The sequence below is a fragment of the Camellia sinensis genome, chromosome 5 (genome assembly GCF_055761805.1).
Source record: "Camellia sinensis isolate YWXY chromosome 5, ASM5576180v1, whole genome shotgun sequence".
In the NCBI taxonomy this organism is placed as follows: Eukaryota; Viridiplantae; Streptophyta; class Magnoliopsida; order Ericales; family Theaceae; genus Camellia; species Camellia sinensis.
In genome coordinates this window covers 102,991,828-103,006,816 of record NC_138965.1, presented here as the reverse complement: position 1 = coordinate 103,006,816, position 14,989 = coordinate 102,991,828, and the positions used below count along the sequence as shown (strand labels likewise).

At 35.5% G+C, this 14,989-nt stretch overlaps 1 protein-coding gene across 1 annotated transcript; it reads right to left on the bottom strand.

Annotated features, from left to right (window-relative positions):
* Nucleotides 1–1,301: 1,301 nt before the first annotated feature.
* LOC114307089 (alpha/beta-Hydrolases superfamily protein) lies at nucleotides 1,302–14,520 on the bottom strand. The gene is made up of 12 exons (XM_028252451.2): nucleotides 14,084–14,520; nucleotides 12,365–12,449; nucleotides 11,307–11,358; nucleotides 11,195–11,215; nucleotides 11,049–11,102; nucleotides 10,077–10,127; nucleotides 9,821–9,883; nucleotides 8,985–9,050; nucleotides 8,784–8,822; nucleotides 4,849–4,971; nucleotides 4,647–4,739; nucleotides 1,302–1,671 (listed from the first exon to the last, which is right to left on the bottom strand). The coding sequence occupies exons 1-12, from the start codon at nucleotides 14,190–14,192 to the stop codon at nucleotides 1,480–1,482; spliced, it is 948 nt and encodes a 315-aa protein (XP_028108252.2). The 5' UTR covers nucleotides 14,193–14,520; the 3' UTR covers nucleotides 1,302–1,479.
* Nucleotides 14,521–14,989: the final 469 nt, after the last annotated feature.

Sequence of the window (14,989 nt, the reverse complement as noted above, 5' to 3'; positions counted from 1 at the left end):
GGAAGAAAGAATAAATAAATAAATACACAATTAGGGAATCTTGAAACAGAATGACGAAAATGTCCCCGTCTTTCTTTTTTATGTATTTATTCATTTTTTGTATCAATTTGCGGCCAATACACTCATCATCAAAATTGACAAATTGATTGAACTTTTTGGCAATTTCAATCAAGAGATTTGAACGATTTGGGTTATGTTAAAAATACAAAATAGGAAAGAAAATATATTGAACATGTTACAATTTTTAATGAAACTTATTATTTGCTGCAAATTCTCCTTCAAAATCAACAAATTAATTGATGCATGATATTTAAAATTTAATATGCAAAAAAAAAAAAAAAAAAAAAAGTGAAAATATGCAATAAAAATAAAGGGTGGATGTATTTGATTAATGGTATAATAGACCTGTTTGGTAGAGCTGTGAGAAAATGCTTATAGCTTATGCCTAAACAGCTTATACCTTATAACTATGAACAAAAGTTGATTTCTGACTTATTTTTAAAGCATCTCCTGCCCCACGCAAAGAATAAGCTGATTTCTGACTTTCAAAAAGTTATAAGCTATAAGGTATAAGTTAAACCAAACACATCAAAATAGTTTAAATTAAGCTGAAAGCTGAAATAAACTGATTATAATTTCTGCCAAACAGGCACAATGTAAGGGTGTGCAATTTATCTGCGAAGTCACCCCACCTAACTCAACATGAAACCCAAAGTTAGAGAGGTGACAGGTTAGGTGTGGTTGGGTGCGTTATAAGATGAAAGTAGGTGTGTTAGTTTATTGTGATTTACAAATTTTTAATTCGCCTTAACCCAATGTAACTCAACCCATCTAGTTAAGTAGTATAGTAATATGCTAATATGATAAACCTTGCACATATTCTACTCTGATTGTGTCCATTTAATCCTAGTCCCTAATAATGTTATCATGTAACAAAAGAAACATATTATTATCTCTCAATACTGTCAAGCTCCATTAACTTGTATATTCAAAACTCGCAAAGTTAACCTACCAACCAGTCTAACTCACCAGTTTGAAACCACTATAAAGTTCATCCAATTTGTCGGTTTTGATGATAGGCAGGGGTTGGTTGCGAGTGAATTTTTTTTACATACATATATGGAGGCAAGTTGAGTCGGTTTGTAGTTACAAATTTTGACAAACAGACCCACTGATTTTTATCATCTTACCAACACAATCCAAGCTGCTCATCTTCTCAAACTACACGAGTTTTTTTTCTTTTTCTTTTTCTTTTTCTCGCACGTCTAAGTAAGAACAACGCAAACAGTTACACCAACCCATGGCATACAATGCTCGTCCCAGACTTAGAAAGATTAAAAAAAAGCCATCAAAAGATGGTTACATAAATGAATTAACAGTATGTGACAAAAAATAAGCCTTCTCAATCTAAACAATTGTTACCAGTTCATGTAGGAAATGAAGGCATTCAAAACTAATTTTGAATATGCAGAAGAAAGACTATTCTCTGTGATATGGTTTAGCTATCTTCGCCAGTTGTATGGAAGCTTCATCCAACAAGTACGGTACAATGTATTTCTCAATGTCGCTTGGAGAGATATGGAGATGACCCCCTGACACGTTTATGAATTTCACCTTCCCAGCTTCATCCAACGTTTTCAAACCGATCCAATCTTCTGTGTAGAGCTTTGTCTGCACGAAATACAATATAATTCAAATTTAACAGTACTCAATCAAAGAAATATTTTCCTTAAAAAAAAAATGAGTGACTATTTTAGAGATTAGTTGCATAATTGATCTCTAAAACATGACATACTATTTCAGCCAAAAACATTAGACTTTTCTATTAACCAAAAAAAAAAATTTTTTTTTTAGCATTTACCAAATTATCAGCTTTTTCAACTACTACTTTCTCCTTCAAAAAAAGTAAAAAAAGCTACTTAAAAGGTATTTTCCAAATCCTGCCTATGTTCACTTTAAAAATTCTGTCAACCAATTGTTCTTATTTCTAACGTGCTATGTTACATGGATTCTTCTAATTCCCGTAAAATACCCATGTCCACCGGATATGACAAGGATAAGGGTGTGAAATTTGTGTCACACTCGTACCTAATTTAGATCCTTGGATTCTTCAACTTTTCACAATGTTTGTAGAATAAGAAACTTATATTTGCTAGAAAAGAAACATTTTAACATAGATAAGAGATCAAAATCCCACATTTTTCCTAAACTTCATTCAATTTTAAGTACATCACTACATAATTTACAATATCTTGAAAGGCTCCAATTACACGATAATACAGTATTGTCTTTTTTCCATAGAAAACTCCCCCAATGATGCTCCTCAGATCAGGACCAAAAGAGGTAACATTAATTTAATAAACATAAATTATGAGTTTATTCTCTTGAAATGAGACAAATAGGATATCCTTCATTAATGAACAGGAAATGCTGGAAGCAGAAACTGATGGTGAAACTAAATTGATGAAATGCTCTCATCTTTAGCTGAAGCTTTTAATCAATTCATTTGAATTACAAAATGAATAAGATGGTAATCACATCGTCAGAGATACTCAATATGTCGCAAGTAGTAGAGGATCTCATTAAGGAGAACCAACCGACTGTGATTATTCTTTTTATTATAAGACGAGCAATAAATTGTTTAAAATTGATTTTAAAACTTAAATAGTTTCAAATTGTGTTCAGTTTTTTCTTACTTATGTTTCTAGCCGATCCTAAACGAGATTTAATTGAACCAATCAAAAGCCAAGTACTAAATTATCCAAACTTGACGTCACAATTTAACGAGCTTTAAAATATATTGACATATTTACATAACACGTCAATTTAAAATAAATTTTTAATAAACTGAACACCAGTTGAATTCGAATAATTTGAATTATTTTACAATCTACTACTGCCTGGGTTGCAGATTCTTCTTGACCAAAACAAAACAATCCCAGTTTCAAATCCATACGATTTGGTTACTGTCAGAGAGTAATGATAACCCCATAGAGAGTAATCTTCTACTGACCCTTCTCCAATGGCTGTTCCATCAGATAATTGGAGTGGTTTCGCTTCACTGGCACCAGAAAAAGCACCTCTCTTTCTCTCTCTCTCCAATCCCATCTCTTTTTTCACTACAAATGCACGCCATTAGCACACCAAATTCACAGTAAGCAATTTACAAAACTCTCTTTCACAGCCTCATCGTCTTCTTTCACTTCATTGGCACCAGAAGCCCATGCCAAAAAGCACTTCTCTCTCTCTCTCATGTAATATATATGTGTGTACATAACAATTCTCTGTACCCATATCCTATTTTAGATACATATCACAATATCCTAAAATTTAAATTTATAAAGGTCTGACACTTGGACATGCACCCTTACTCGATACTTATACCTGAGTCCATGTAACGTAGGTAACGTGTTGTAAATAGCAAAGAAGACCGAGCTTAATACATTTCCTCATTTGACAGCAATCAAGGGATCAAACAAACTGGATTTTTTGCAGCCTTCTACAAGGCTGGAAAATACTCTAGGCCCAAAAAATGTCTTTGATTGTGGATTTGTTTTTTGTTTTTTTTTGTTTTTCTTGGTGTAGTAATAAATCATTTGACTTGTTATTCATTTTGTTTCATGCAACATCGAAACGACTCCATTCATTTCACATGTCATTTGAAAAAGTCCCTCATGTTATCTATGGTGGCAGGCACCATCTTTAGGTTGTGTTTGGATTAAAATTTGAGTAGGGATTTGTGGAGTGAAAAGAAAAGGATAAGGAAAAGTGAAGGAAATATAAGCTAGATTTTGATCACTTTTCCCTCTTTTTTGAATTGATGTATATGTTGTTATTTCTAGGAATCCTAAGGCTGTGCTTGGTTCAAGGATTTGAGAGGGGATTTGTGGAGGAAAAGAAAAAAGAAAGGAAAGTGAATGAAATATAAGCTAAATTTTGACCCAAAGTGAATACAATTGTGGATTTTTGCACTAAAACTAGATAGTTTTGTGATAGCGTGGACTTCTTATTTTCCTAAGAAATGGACAAGATCATTGGCATCCTACCGACAAACAATCTTGCTTAACAAGTGCATCATAGTGCGAAACGAAGTCCCACATCACCTGGATACAAAGTAAATGTGCAATGTATACACGTGAGGCACCCTCACTTCACAAGTTAGTTTTTGAAGTTGACTTCTACCTAAGACCGTATAACATGGTATTAGAAATGGGTAGGGTGCATGTGCTGGGCCCTTCATGGTGGGGTGCGTGTCCCAGGCCGTACATGCTAGGTGTGAAGTAAGAACGCCATCTTCCATCTCAAAAATCCTAGAATTCACTAAGAAGAAAACCCTTGAATCACAAGGAACCGAGAAGAGAAAATTCTCAATTCTTTTAAAGAGGAATAATACTACAATATTCGTCACCCCTTGAATAGGGTATTTCCCTATAAAGCTTGGACAACAACTGATAACCTTCTAGAAACTCTTGTAATCAATATTGCAACCTATTGTAGGATTGAAATCTCACTATTAGAAACTTAAAAATAACTAAAAATATTTTTTTTAAAAATCCCTCTCCTAAATATGAAAAGTTACAAAATAAAAATAAAAATTATAACAAATAATAAATTTTTAACTATGCAATGTGTCCTACATCATATACCTCTTGAGCAGGCAAAACCGTGCTCCAAGATCCATCTGGATAGTACCCAAACAAGGAGGTTTCCTTTGGCACCAAAACTGCGTCCTGTTCGAACTGTTGAGGTGTACAAAGACAGAAAAGCATCAAAAAAAAAAAAAAAAAAAAAACAACAACAACAACAACAAAAAAGAAAAGAAAACAAAGCAATAGCTTTTCAACTCACCATTATAAGCACCAAATTCTGCAAGCTAGAGAACCGTTCTTTGTAAGTGGAGTTTCTATGATTCACACGTTCATTATTAAGTTTTGGGAGGAACCTACATCCTTCTAGATAGCCTTTAATGTCCTGAGAAAATAACTTAATCAAGTTTAGCACCTTGGATAGGAAGTACTAGCTGATGTTCATCAATGAGAGGGTGCCACAAAGATTACAATTACGCATACGAAGAAAGCAATTTGACTTTACAAGTAGTTAAAACTAACATGTGTTATAATGCATCTAAGAAGCATAGACACGAACACGCTGACACGAAATGTGAAGGACACTGGCAAAATATATGATTTTATATATTTATTACATATCATATATGTTAAAATCCACCTACTCTCCACCTACTTCACCCACTTAAACCTACTCCACTAAACCTAACCCACTACACCACTACCACCTCACCTACTCCACTAAACCTAACCCACTACACCACTACTACCTCCACTTCACCTACTCCTTACCTACTACACACTCACCCTCTTCTATATATAGGAATCATGAATCATTGTAATAGATATCAACATTACATCAATCAATAATAATACATACAATTTATTCTCTCTCTTTCTCTATACATTATTTCTTACATGGTATCAGAGCAATAAGATTTAAGCCTGTATTTCTTTCTCACCGGCGGGCAGCCGGCCGACACCTTTGCCTTTGCTGCCCGCTGGAATTTTCTACACATACTTGCCACTCTCCACAGCCGTAACTCTGCAAGAAGAGAAACTTCGCTCCATCATTTTCTTCCACGAATCTTCTTCGTGGCTTTCGAGCTCGTCTCTCACTATCTCGTGCAATCGATCTTTGCACTTCATCGCCACATGTGAGCAACCGTGGCCGTCGTAAACGCCGAAAAAGTGCAAATCCGCCGGATTCTGACTACTCCGGCGGCAAAGCAAGGGGTGAATGGCCACAGCGTCTTCTATATCTCTCCTCCTTCCACGCACAGAAGTCATGCCTAACTTAGGGCATTTCTGAGCCACCTCAGGCTCGTTTGTCACATTTGAAGTCGGAGATGCACACTGTTTCGCAGACGTCGTCTCTGATTCACCGTTCTCCACCAAACGACCGTCACTAATCACGCAATTCTCAACTGCTTTTCCGCACTCAGACAGCTTCGAATCTGCCACCAAAACATCCAATTTCTGACGTTTTCTACCGTGCTCTTCCAGCTTCTTCTCAGCTTGGTGATAGATTTTTCATAATGGTTGCTACCGCCGCTACTTCTGCATTTTTTCCAGTTGCATCTCCTCCACCCGATTCTGGTGCCAAGACATCCAGCAAGCTTGGAGGACCTCCAGCAAATGTGGATGCACGAGGGATTAAATCAAAATCTGCTGCCACTGGGGGTTTGCAGGTTAAGGCCAATGCACAAGCCCCTTCCAAGGTAAACGGTACCAAAGTTGGTGTAATGGAGGGGCTCAAGAGTGAGGATGATTCGCCATCACTTCACCAAAGGATTTTTATCAACCAACTGTTCACCCACGTTGGGCAGTGTTACAGCTGCAAATTTGTCTTCTTATCACGTGAGGTGATGATGAGATTTGTGAATTATTTGAAGTGGTTTGAGCTGGAATGCATATCTTCAGAAAAGGAATGTGCCGGTAAACCTAAGATAAACTATGTTAATATGTTACAGTGTGTCTCTCTCTCACTTTACTTTTTCCACCACCCACAACACATTATCATCGCCATTCCCTAACCCACATGGACTTGTTCCCATCGTTTCATACAACTCATCATTCATCCCACTAGAATATATAGAATATATATATATATTTAAAAAAAAAAAAAAAAAAAACAATACAAATTTGCACACCAAACCTTCCCTTATTTTATTCATGTTGGGGCTCACCCCGATCACCTAAAAAAAAAAAAAAAAAAAAAAAAAAAAAAAAAAAAAACCACAAGATTTGTTTTCTTTTCTGCAGACGGCCACCCACCGATCTCACTTTTTCGCCTATTCCGCCGGTCTTTTCTTCTTGCCTCTGTCCTGGGCGGCCCTTGACGGTGTTGCCTCCGTGTTTCCCACTCCACTGGGCACGATCACTCCACCCTGCTCCTCCACTACAGCATATGGCGGACCTCCAAATCGGAACATAACGGTGGCCTTCCGCTTCAGCTCCTTATTTTCCGCCTTTAGCACACTTATCTCTGCTCGCGCATCCTTATACATGCGTTGGAGCAGAGCCAGTTGGGCGTTTAAATGCTGCACCTCATTTGTCCTACTCTGCAGCCGGTTCGACAAGTTTGTGACCGCAGTCATAGTTTCAACACAGGACTTCAATGTATACTGATTAGCTTCAATATCCGTTTGCACTGCCATTTTTTGCTCCACCGACCGCATCGGAAAGTTCAACGGAGCAAAACCAGAGGTGTTTGGTTGAGGTTCACAGGCCGCCGCACCAGTTATCTCTCTTGTTGACTCGTTGAGGTCGGGAAAGAGAGTGAGCAGACCACGGGAAGAAGAGGCTATGTTCTGGGTAGCTGAACGGGAAGAAGAAGCCATGTTTTTGGGTTGCTGAGTGTTTCAGAGAAGGGTTGGTTACAGAATGTTACAGAGAACGAAGAGGTTTCAACTGGTTTGTTATGCTTCCAAGCCTCAGACTTCGCTTTGGTTTATAAAGACAGAGACGACGAGGCCGACACGCGCTCTGTCAATCACGTGCATCGCCGCGTGTCAGGCGCCCCTTTTGATGGCTCGACGCTTTCTGTCGGGCACGTCTTTTGATGAAGTGGGCACGCCTTTTGATGGCACATCTTTTTATGAATTGGGCACGCCTTTTGATGGCACGCCTTTTTATGAATTGGGCACACCTTTTGAGGGTGCGACTTTTTAAGGGTCCGACAAGACTCTGTAAACTGTCCCGACATTGATTCCGGTTAGCTCCTTCATGGGTCCGACAAGACTCTGTAAACTGTCCCGACATTGATTCCGGTTAGCTCCTTTAAGGGTCCGACAAGACTCTGTAAACTGTCCCGACATTGATTTCGGTTAGTTTCTACAAGGGTCCAGCAAGACTCCATAAACTGTCTTCTACAACGGTCCGACATGACCCCATAAACTGTCTTCTACAACGGTCCGACATGACCCCATAAACTGTCTTCTACATCGGTCTGACACCACCATACAGTGTCCTCTACAACGTTATGACACCACCATCCAGTGTCTTCACCAATGGTCTGACACGACCATACCGTGTCTCCTATCCTCTTTTATTTTTATGTATTTTCTTGTTTTGTTACTCTCTCCAAACTCAAGTTGGTTAGTTCCTATCCCCCTTGAGTTTGCGGGGGGCTGTTAAAATCCACCTACTCTCCACCTACTTCACCCACTTAAACCTACTCCACTAAACCTAACCCACTACACCACTACCACCTCACCTACTCCACTAAACCTAACCCACTACACCACTACTACCTCCACTTCACCTACTCCTTACCTACTACACACTCACCCTCTTCTATATATAGGAATCATGAATCATTGTAATAGATATCAACATTACATCAATCAATAATAATACATACAATTTATTCTCTCTCTTTCTCTATACATTATTTCTTACAATATATAAGGATGAACAATTATTATCATATATATGAATATTTAAATCAAAGATAATAATTTTTGAAGTCTAAAGGAGAATTGGTATAAATTTATATATTTTTTGTTTTATCAATTGAATTCCAAGTTATTTAATTTAAACTTGTAATTGTTTTGTGTGTGTCTAAATGTTGGGAAGTGTCATGTCATGTCATGTTGTGTTAGTGATGTACACTCAAACTATATGCAGCTTTGAGAATATGAGACTTAAAATATGACATGCCTTAGACCAGCTTGTTTAAAGAACTTCTAAACTAAAGTAAAGCACTATACTCACTGTTGGGATTTTGATATAACTAGCAGGTGCCAGGTGTTTCTGCAATCACATAAACGTGAGGTAACATAGAGAATATAGCCAAAAAAAAAAAAGGAAAACAGAACAAAACACACACACACACAAAACTAGGGAAGAGAGAGCAATTGGTCCTTGATTAAAAAAGAAATTAAGTGGCAGCATATTTAAGATGGGTTGTTTTACCTGGACATAGGCGCTGTAAACCGCTAACTCGATTAAATAGTCCACGAGAATGCACAACCAGCCAGACTACAATAATAGGACACATCAAATTAAGACTGCAATATTTGATTGTGTGTGGAAAGAAGAAATCACACATAACACATAAAAATTAAACCTCCACCGAACCGAACAACTTTTTTCCAACCCTTTATCTGTGGTTGAGTTTTTAGAACCTGTTTTTTTAACAAAAATTTGAAAAACTAGTTTGGTGAAAAAATAATAATAAAAAACACCCATTATTTTCATATGATTTTCTCTTTTCTTGGGGCAGAAATAATTTTTGGAAATTCAAAATTAACTTTTTGGTGATTATTTTGTCAAATTAGTTTCTATGTTTCAGGAAACAAGTTCTAAAAACTCAATCAAACAGAGACACCTGCTTAAAATCATGAACACATATTTTCCTCTAACCTTGTCTAATCTTTCCATTTTTTCCCCCCTCTCTCGTGAGAATGTCTGAGGCTTCCCCTTGACTAATCCCTTGGGTTCATGTAATCCCCCCGTCTCACATATATCATGTAATAACCAGGCCTAAGCCCTGGGGCGTATATGCAAGAGAATGGAAAATGTTTATGCTGCATGTGGATATGGTGAAGGAGAGCAATTTTGTATTTATACCAAGTTACAGTGTGTTCAACCTCACACAACTTTCTGAGGTTCTCTTCCATAAACAATAAATGTCACCTTCTAAATAGAATGTACCTTTAGCCTTCTAGATATTTTCCAAATTTAAAGGCCGAAATAATGAAGAATTCAAAACCATAATAAACAAAGTAAGTGTAAAAAGGATCACTTACTCCGCAAAATGGAACAGAAGCTGTCCCAGCATGAGGACCTGCTAATGATATGAAATTCTTCACCTGTCCCAAATACGAAGAACGAGAGTGCATAGAGTTTAAGGGTCCATTTGGATGGATGTGGATTTCAAATCAAGAGACTAAAAACGTGGCATTATTAAAGTGAAAATATATAGAAGAGCAGCTCAATAACGATGAGAATGGAAAGGATTGACAAATAAATATTATGTCAAAGCTTTAAATGAGTTAGTCTTACTGGAGGTCCTCCCTCACAAAACTCAACAACCCCTCGGCCAACCATATTTCCCTGCAAAACATAAGAATAGGGTAAAATGTTTGCATTATGGGAAATCATCGAAACAGAAATGAAAGAACAAGCATGTGGAAATTTATTGGCCAAAATATTACATGGGGAAGAATGAAGCTACAACACATTATTATAGACTATATTGTTGGGTATAGTGGACCCTGTTAAGTATTGGACACTGGGCCCTCAATCCAATTGGAGGGTTTCTCTGTTGTTTAAGCGTTGTCTTAATTTCTATGCTTTTATAGATGAGGGGTGTCTCTTGTAGCGTGTGAGTGAGTTGTAATCATTTTCAGATCACAGTGAAACTACAGTGATTGTGGATGTAGCCCTATTTTGGGGTGAACCACGTAAACTCTTGTGTTCTTGTGTGTGTGATTATTTCGATTCATATTATCTTTCTTGTTTTTTTTTTTTTTTTTGTGTGTGTGTCTCGCTAATCCTAATCACAGTTGACAAAATGCTCCTAGATTTTGCATAAAGTCTCCATCACTCACCAAGATTTGACAAATGCTATATTGCAGCTTTTAATGATAATTTGTCACTTAAATCTCGGTTCACATTTCAATGATGAGGTGAAGGTAAACTTAAAATTTTACACTGGTTAAGTGACAAATTTGGTTCAGTCTTCAATTTAATCATAACATGTAACTGATATCACTTTTCTTTTATTCACCAATTCAAATTAATGCTTAACAAAACTGACTCTTGAATAAGACATAAACACTCATATAGAATTTATACATGCTCAAAGTCATATATCAAAAGCTTCAACAGAATAGTATGATGGGAAAACACTTAACAAAATATTTATTCCATGGATTTCGCACTCCAAGAAACCTTGAAACAAGGGATGTATTCACATATATTGGCGAATTCTAAAAAGATTCAAATCCATTATACTCCTCCACTTTTTTTCACCTGAGAAAGTCCGACTATGTTGTAACCTTCACTGAGTTCACTTATTTTCTTCACCTGCAAGTTGAAGAAGCACTAACTGAGAAAAAAAATTTGAATTTTGTATCCCATTCCATTGAATCAAACACGTTACCAGACAGATTTACCACCTTCTCACAAGCAATTGTTGTCTACAAAGTGAAAGAACAAAAGCATGTTAAATTACTGGTAAATTTGTTATTAAAATGCATGACAGATGACAAGCAAGTATGTGAGATTCACCTGTTCAAGAAGGGGCATAAACCAAGAATCCCATACTCCATTTCCAATTTCTCTATGTGGGTAAAAAACCAAAGTCAAAAGTTACATTCCAGATTTAAGAGGATTCAACTAGGGAACAGTAAAACATACAAAACAAAAGCAGTCTCAAATCCATAATAATAGATACCTAAAAAAATTACATGGATAAATCTTTCTGACAAATGGTTCATTGTTTGTGTTGAAACCATTTCAGTTCTCTACTTTTGCTGATGCCAAAATTATGAAATTGGACAAAACTAATTTTAATGTTTATTTCTGTTGATGGTTCTATGTTAAGGAACATAAGAATGACTAACTAATGTAGATCGCGTTGCTGGTATATGGAGCAAATTGGCAGACAAGTGGCAAAACAGTAACTATGGGCTCCAGTTAACATTGTCAAATTTTCTTTAAAGAGCCCATGTTCTGTTGGCCCAATGAGAAAAAAATCAAGGCTTTTGCGTTGACCTAAGGCAGTTTTTGCACAAATTCCCTCAGTTAGGTTTCCAAATTTCCCTTTTTGTCATTTTAGGAAAATTTTCTTTTAATAATAACTTTATTTAGGACTTTTTTATTTTTAATGCCTTTTGTTTTGTGATTCATGTTAATCTTCTTGGGAAAATTCTGCTTCTGCACCTGCATCACTTACTACAGGACAATCACCTAATTTAGGAAAAAAATACATATGAGGAGTAGACCCATCCTTCTAGATGTTTTTGGATTCAGTACAAAATGTCCTTTCTTTTACATCTATATAGGGAGATCTATGGACTTTGCTTTCTACACATTTTACATATACACATTACTTATCAAATCTTGATAAATCTTCAAGTTTCACTAGCAGCTTGTGGGCTGGGGTTGAGTTTAGTAGAGAAACCATATATGCATGTGCATGTGCATGTGCATGTGCATGTGCATGTGTGTGTATACACACGTGTTTTTGTGTTTTCATCTAAAATAAAATGAAACAAAAACAATAAGAGCAATTCAAGTTGAAAAGTCTTAAATAGTGTCAGCAATACAATGTAATAAGAGCATACACGCAATATCCTTGAGAACCCGTCCAATTGGTTAGAAGCTTGACGAAACGTTTGACTCCTGTAGCACTGCATTTATCTGCAATCCCTGCCATAACAGGTAAGAAAGGTAAGTAGCTATTTCAAATTTTTTATATACTTCCTTTTGGACTGTCACAGATTCTGGTCATCCTAGTGCAGTTACATCAAGGTCGTTGGAGTCCTAATTTGTATGGAAATATCAAAATTGATGACATAAAAAATTCAGAGTTTATAGTAGCACCAAAGGCATAAAGACTCCTGTAAGGACCACATTAGCCCGGCCTAATTTGGTATAGTATTATTCACGTTAAAAGTCACATAAATAAATTACTAAATAATGGATTCTTTTTCATCATCACGCTGAAATGATGATTTTCCATAAGTTTTGCATGTTTTCAAAAAATAGTAAAAGACTTGGGTTTTTCTCGAGATCATAAATAACTTCTAAAGGAACAGAGGGATTTTTTTCTTGGAACTAACACAACATAAATAAATTTCCCCAACTCGCAATGTCTTAATTATCCACAAACACAACATAGCCGTAAATATTCCAACACAAGTTGTTGCTGAAAATAGACAGGACCAAAAGAAGGGAGGAAGAGGGTTGTAGATGTAGTAATATAATTACCAATTTTGAAAACTACATGGTATTTATTTAGTAAGAAGATAAATGCATCAATTCAAACTATCCATTAGATATATAGATGTGTGCAATGATAACAAATTGCCTTACCCTTCTGGTGCTATTATATTCATTATTGTATCAAGTATGCATCAAAAGGCATTAAATTCTCCTAGAAACAAGGTATGAGGGAAGGTAAAAGGAGCAGAGTGTATGTCTCATATAACTATTGGAAATAACAATCATTAAAGGTATGGAATATTAATATTGGGATTCAAAGAAAAATTCAGAACTATAACTAGGGACATAGGTATCAATCCCGATCCAAATGTAGTCCTGAATCATTAAAACATTACAGACATATTGGAGAAATGTTATGAATGTAAGAAGAATGGAAATGATAATTTATATATTTATAGAAACACATTGAAGATGTTTAATGAAAATTTCAAGATATTAATATAAGTATGTTCCATGATGAGATCACCCACTATCATAATCAAGAACAATTTAGACTGCATAATTCAAACTGACCTGAAAAACAAAAAGACTACATAATTCAAGGGCCTGTATATACACACTTCTTGAAAAAAGGAAAAAAAAGAAACAGGTGTTATTTATTTATAGTTTAATAGAGGAAATTCATAGAAAGCACATTATGGGTGTGGCTTTTTTCTTTAAAGAACACCAAAAATAACAAAAATCACTAACTTAAGGAAGACAAAATTCAAGAACAACCAACCAACCTTAAACACACAACATTACCAAAAAGGTCATAAATTAAGTAGTTACTTGAAAGAAATTTCCGTGTTCGTATTAATGCTAATAGTCCTAAAAATTTAAGCTTTTAGCGCAGCAAATAAGGGTAATGTTAAATATAGAAAATTTCATAAAGCCACAATCCAAAACAACCAAAGTGTTACATTCCACAAACCAACTTGGTAAAAGCACTTAAACATCAAACAGTAAATTAATTGAACCAAACTGAGCATAGTGAGAGTACTAACAAAGGACAAAGTAGCTAGCTAATGACTACATAATCAAAAGAAAAAAAAAAAAGAGAAAAATTGAAAAATTACCATGGAAGACGACAAAAGGTAGAGAACATGTGGTTGTTAGTGTACAAGTCAAAGTGAAGATGATGATAAAGAAGATAAATAATTTGGGTACTGGCGTAGAAGAAGCCATTGATTTTGGTAAAAATAACACCAAAACCAAAGAAAAACCCAAAATTTAGCATTAAAGCATTGGGAAAATGTAGGGGTTTGATTCGTGGAAGTTTGGGAGGTGCAGAAATTCTGGGTCGGGATTGTTTTGAAAAATTTTCACAGGAAACAAACAGAGAAGACATATATGCCATACTAGAATTATATAGATATAGAGAAGACACCAACTAACATTCAAAGAAGTGTTGAGAGAGAGAGAGAGAGAGAGATTAACGGTAGAAGTTTTCCTAGTGGGTAGTTGAGAAGATTAAACAGTCATTTTGGAAAATAGGATCGTTGTTTGGTTTGGGGAGATAGAAAAGAGAGGGGAAATAAATGTGTCAAAACAGTCTCTTTTTTTTTTTTTTTTTTTGAAAAATTAGTTGTCAACTTTTAAATTTATTCATAAATTTTTCCTCCATATTTATGTTTCATTAAGCACTATTTGATATAAATTAAATAATTATACTTATTTAAATAGGTATACTTATCTAAAATTTATTCATAAATTTTTCCTCACCTATTTATGCTTCACTTAAGCACTATTTGACATAAATTAAATAATTATACTTATTTAGACAAGTGTATTTATTTAGGTCACGTCACTTCTTTATTTTCTATACATCTTTTAAGTAAAAAGTCAAAAAGTATACTTATTTATATTATCACAAACAACCTTTTAGTGTAAATTATTTTTTTTATATTTTAATAAAGTCTATAGGTGACATAGTTACCAAAATACCCCTCATAATAATATGATGAAACATATTGATATTTACA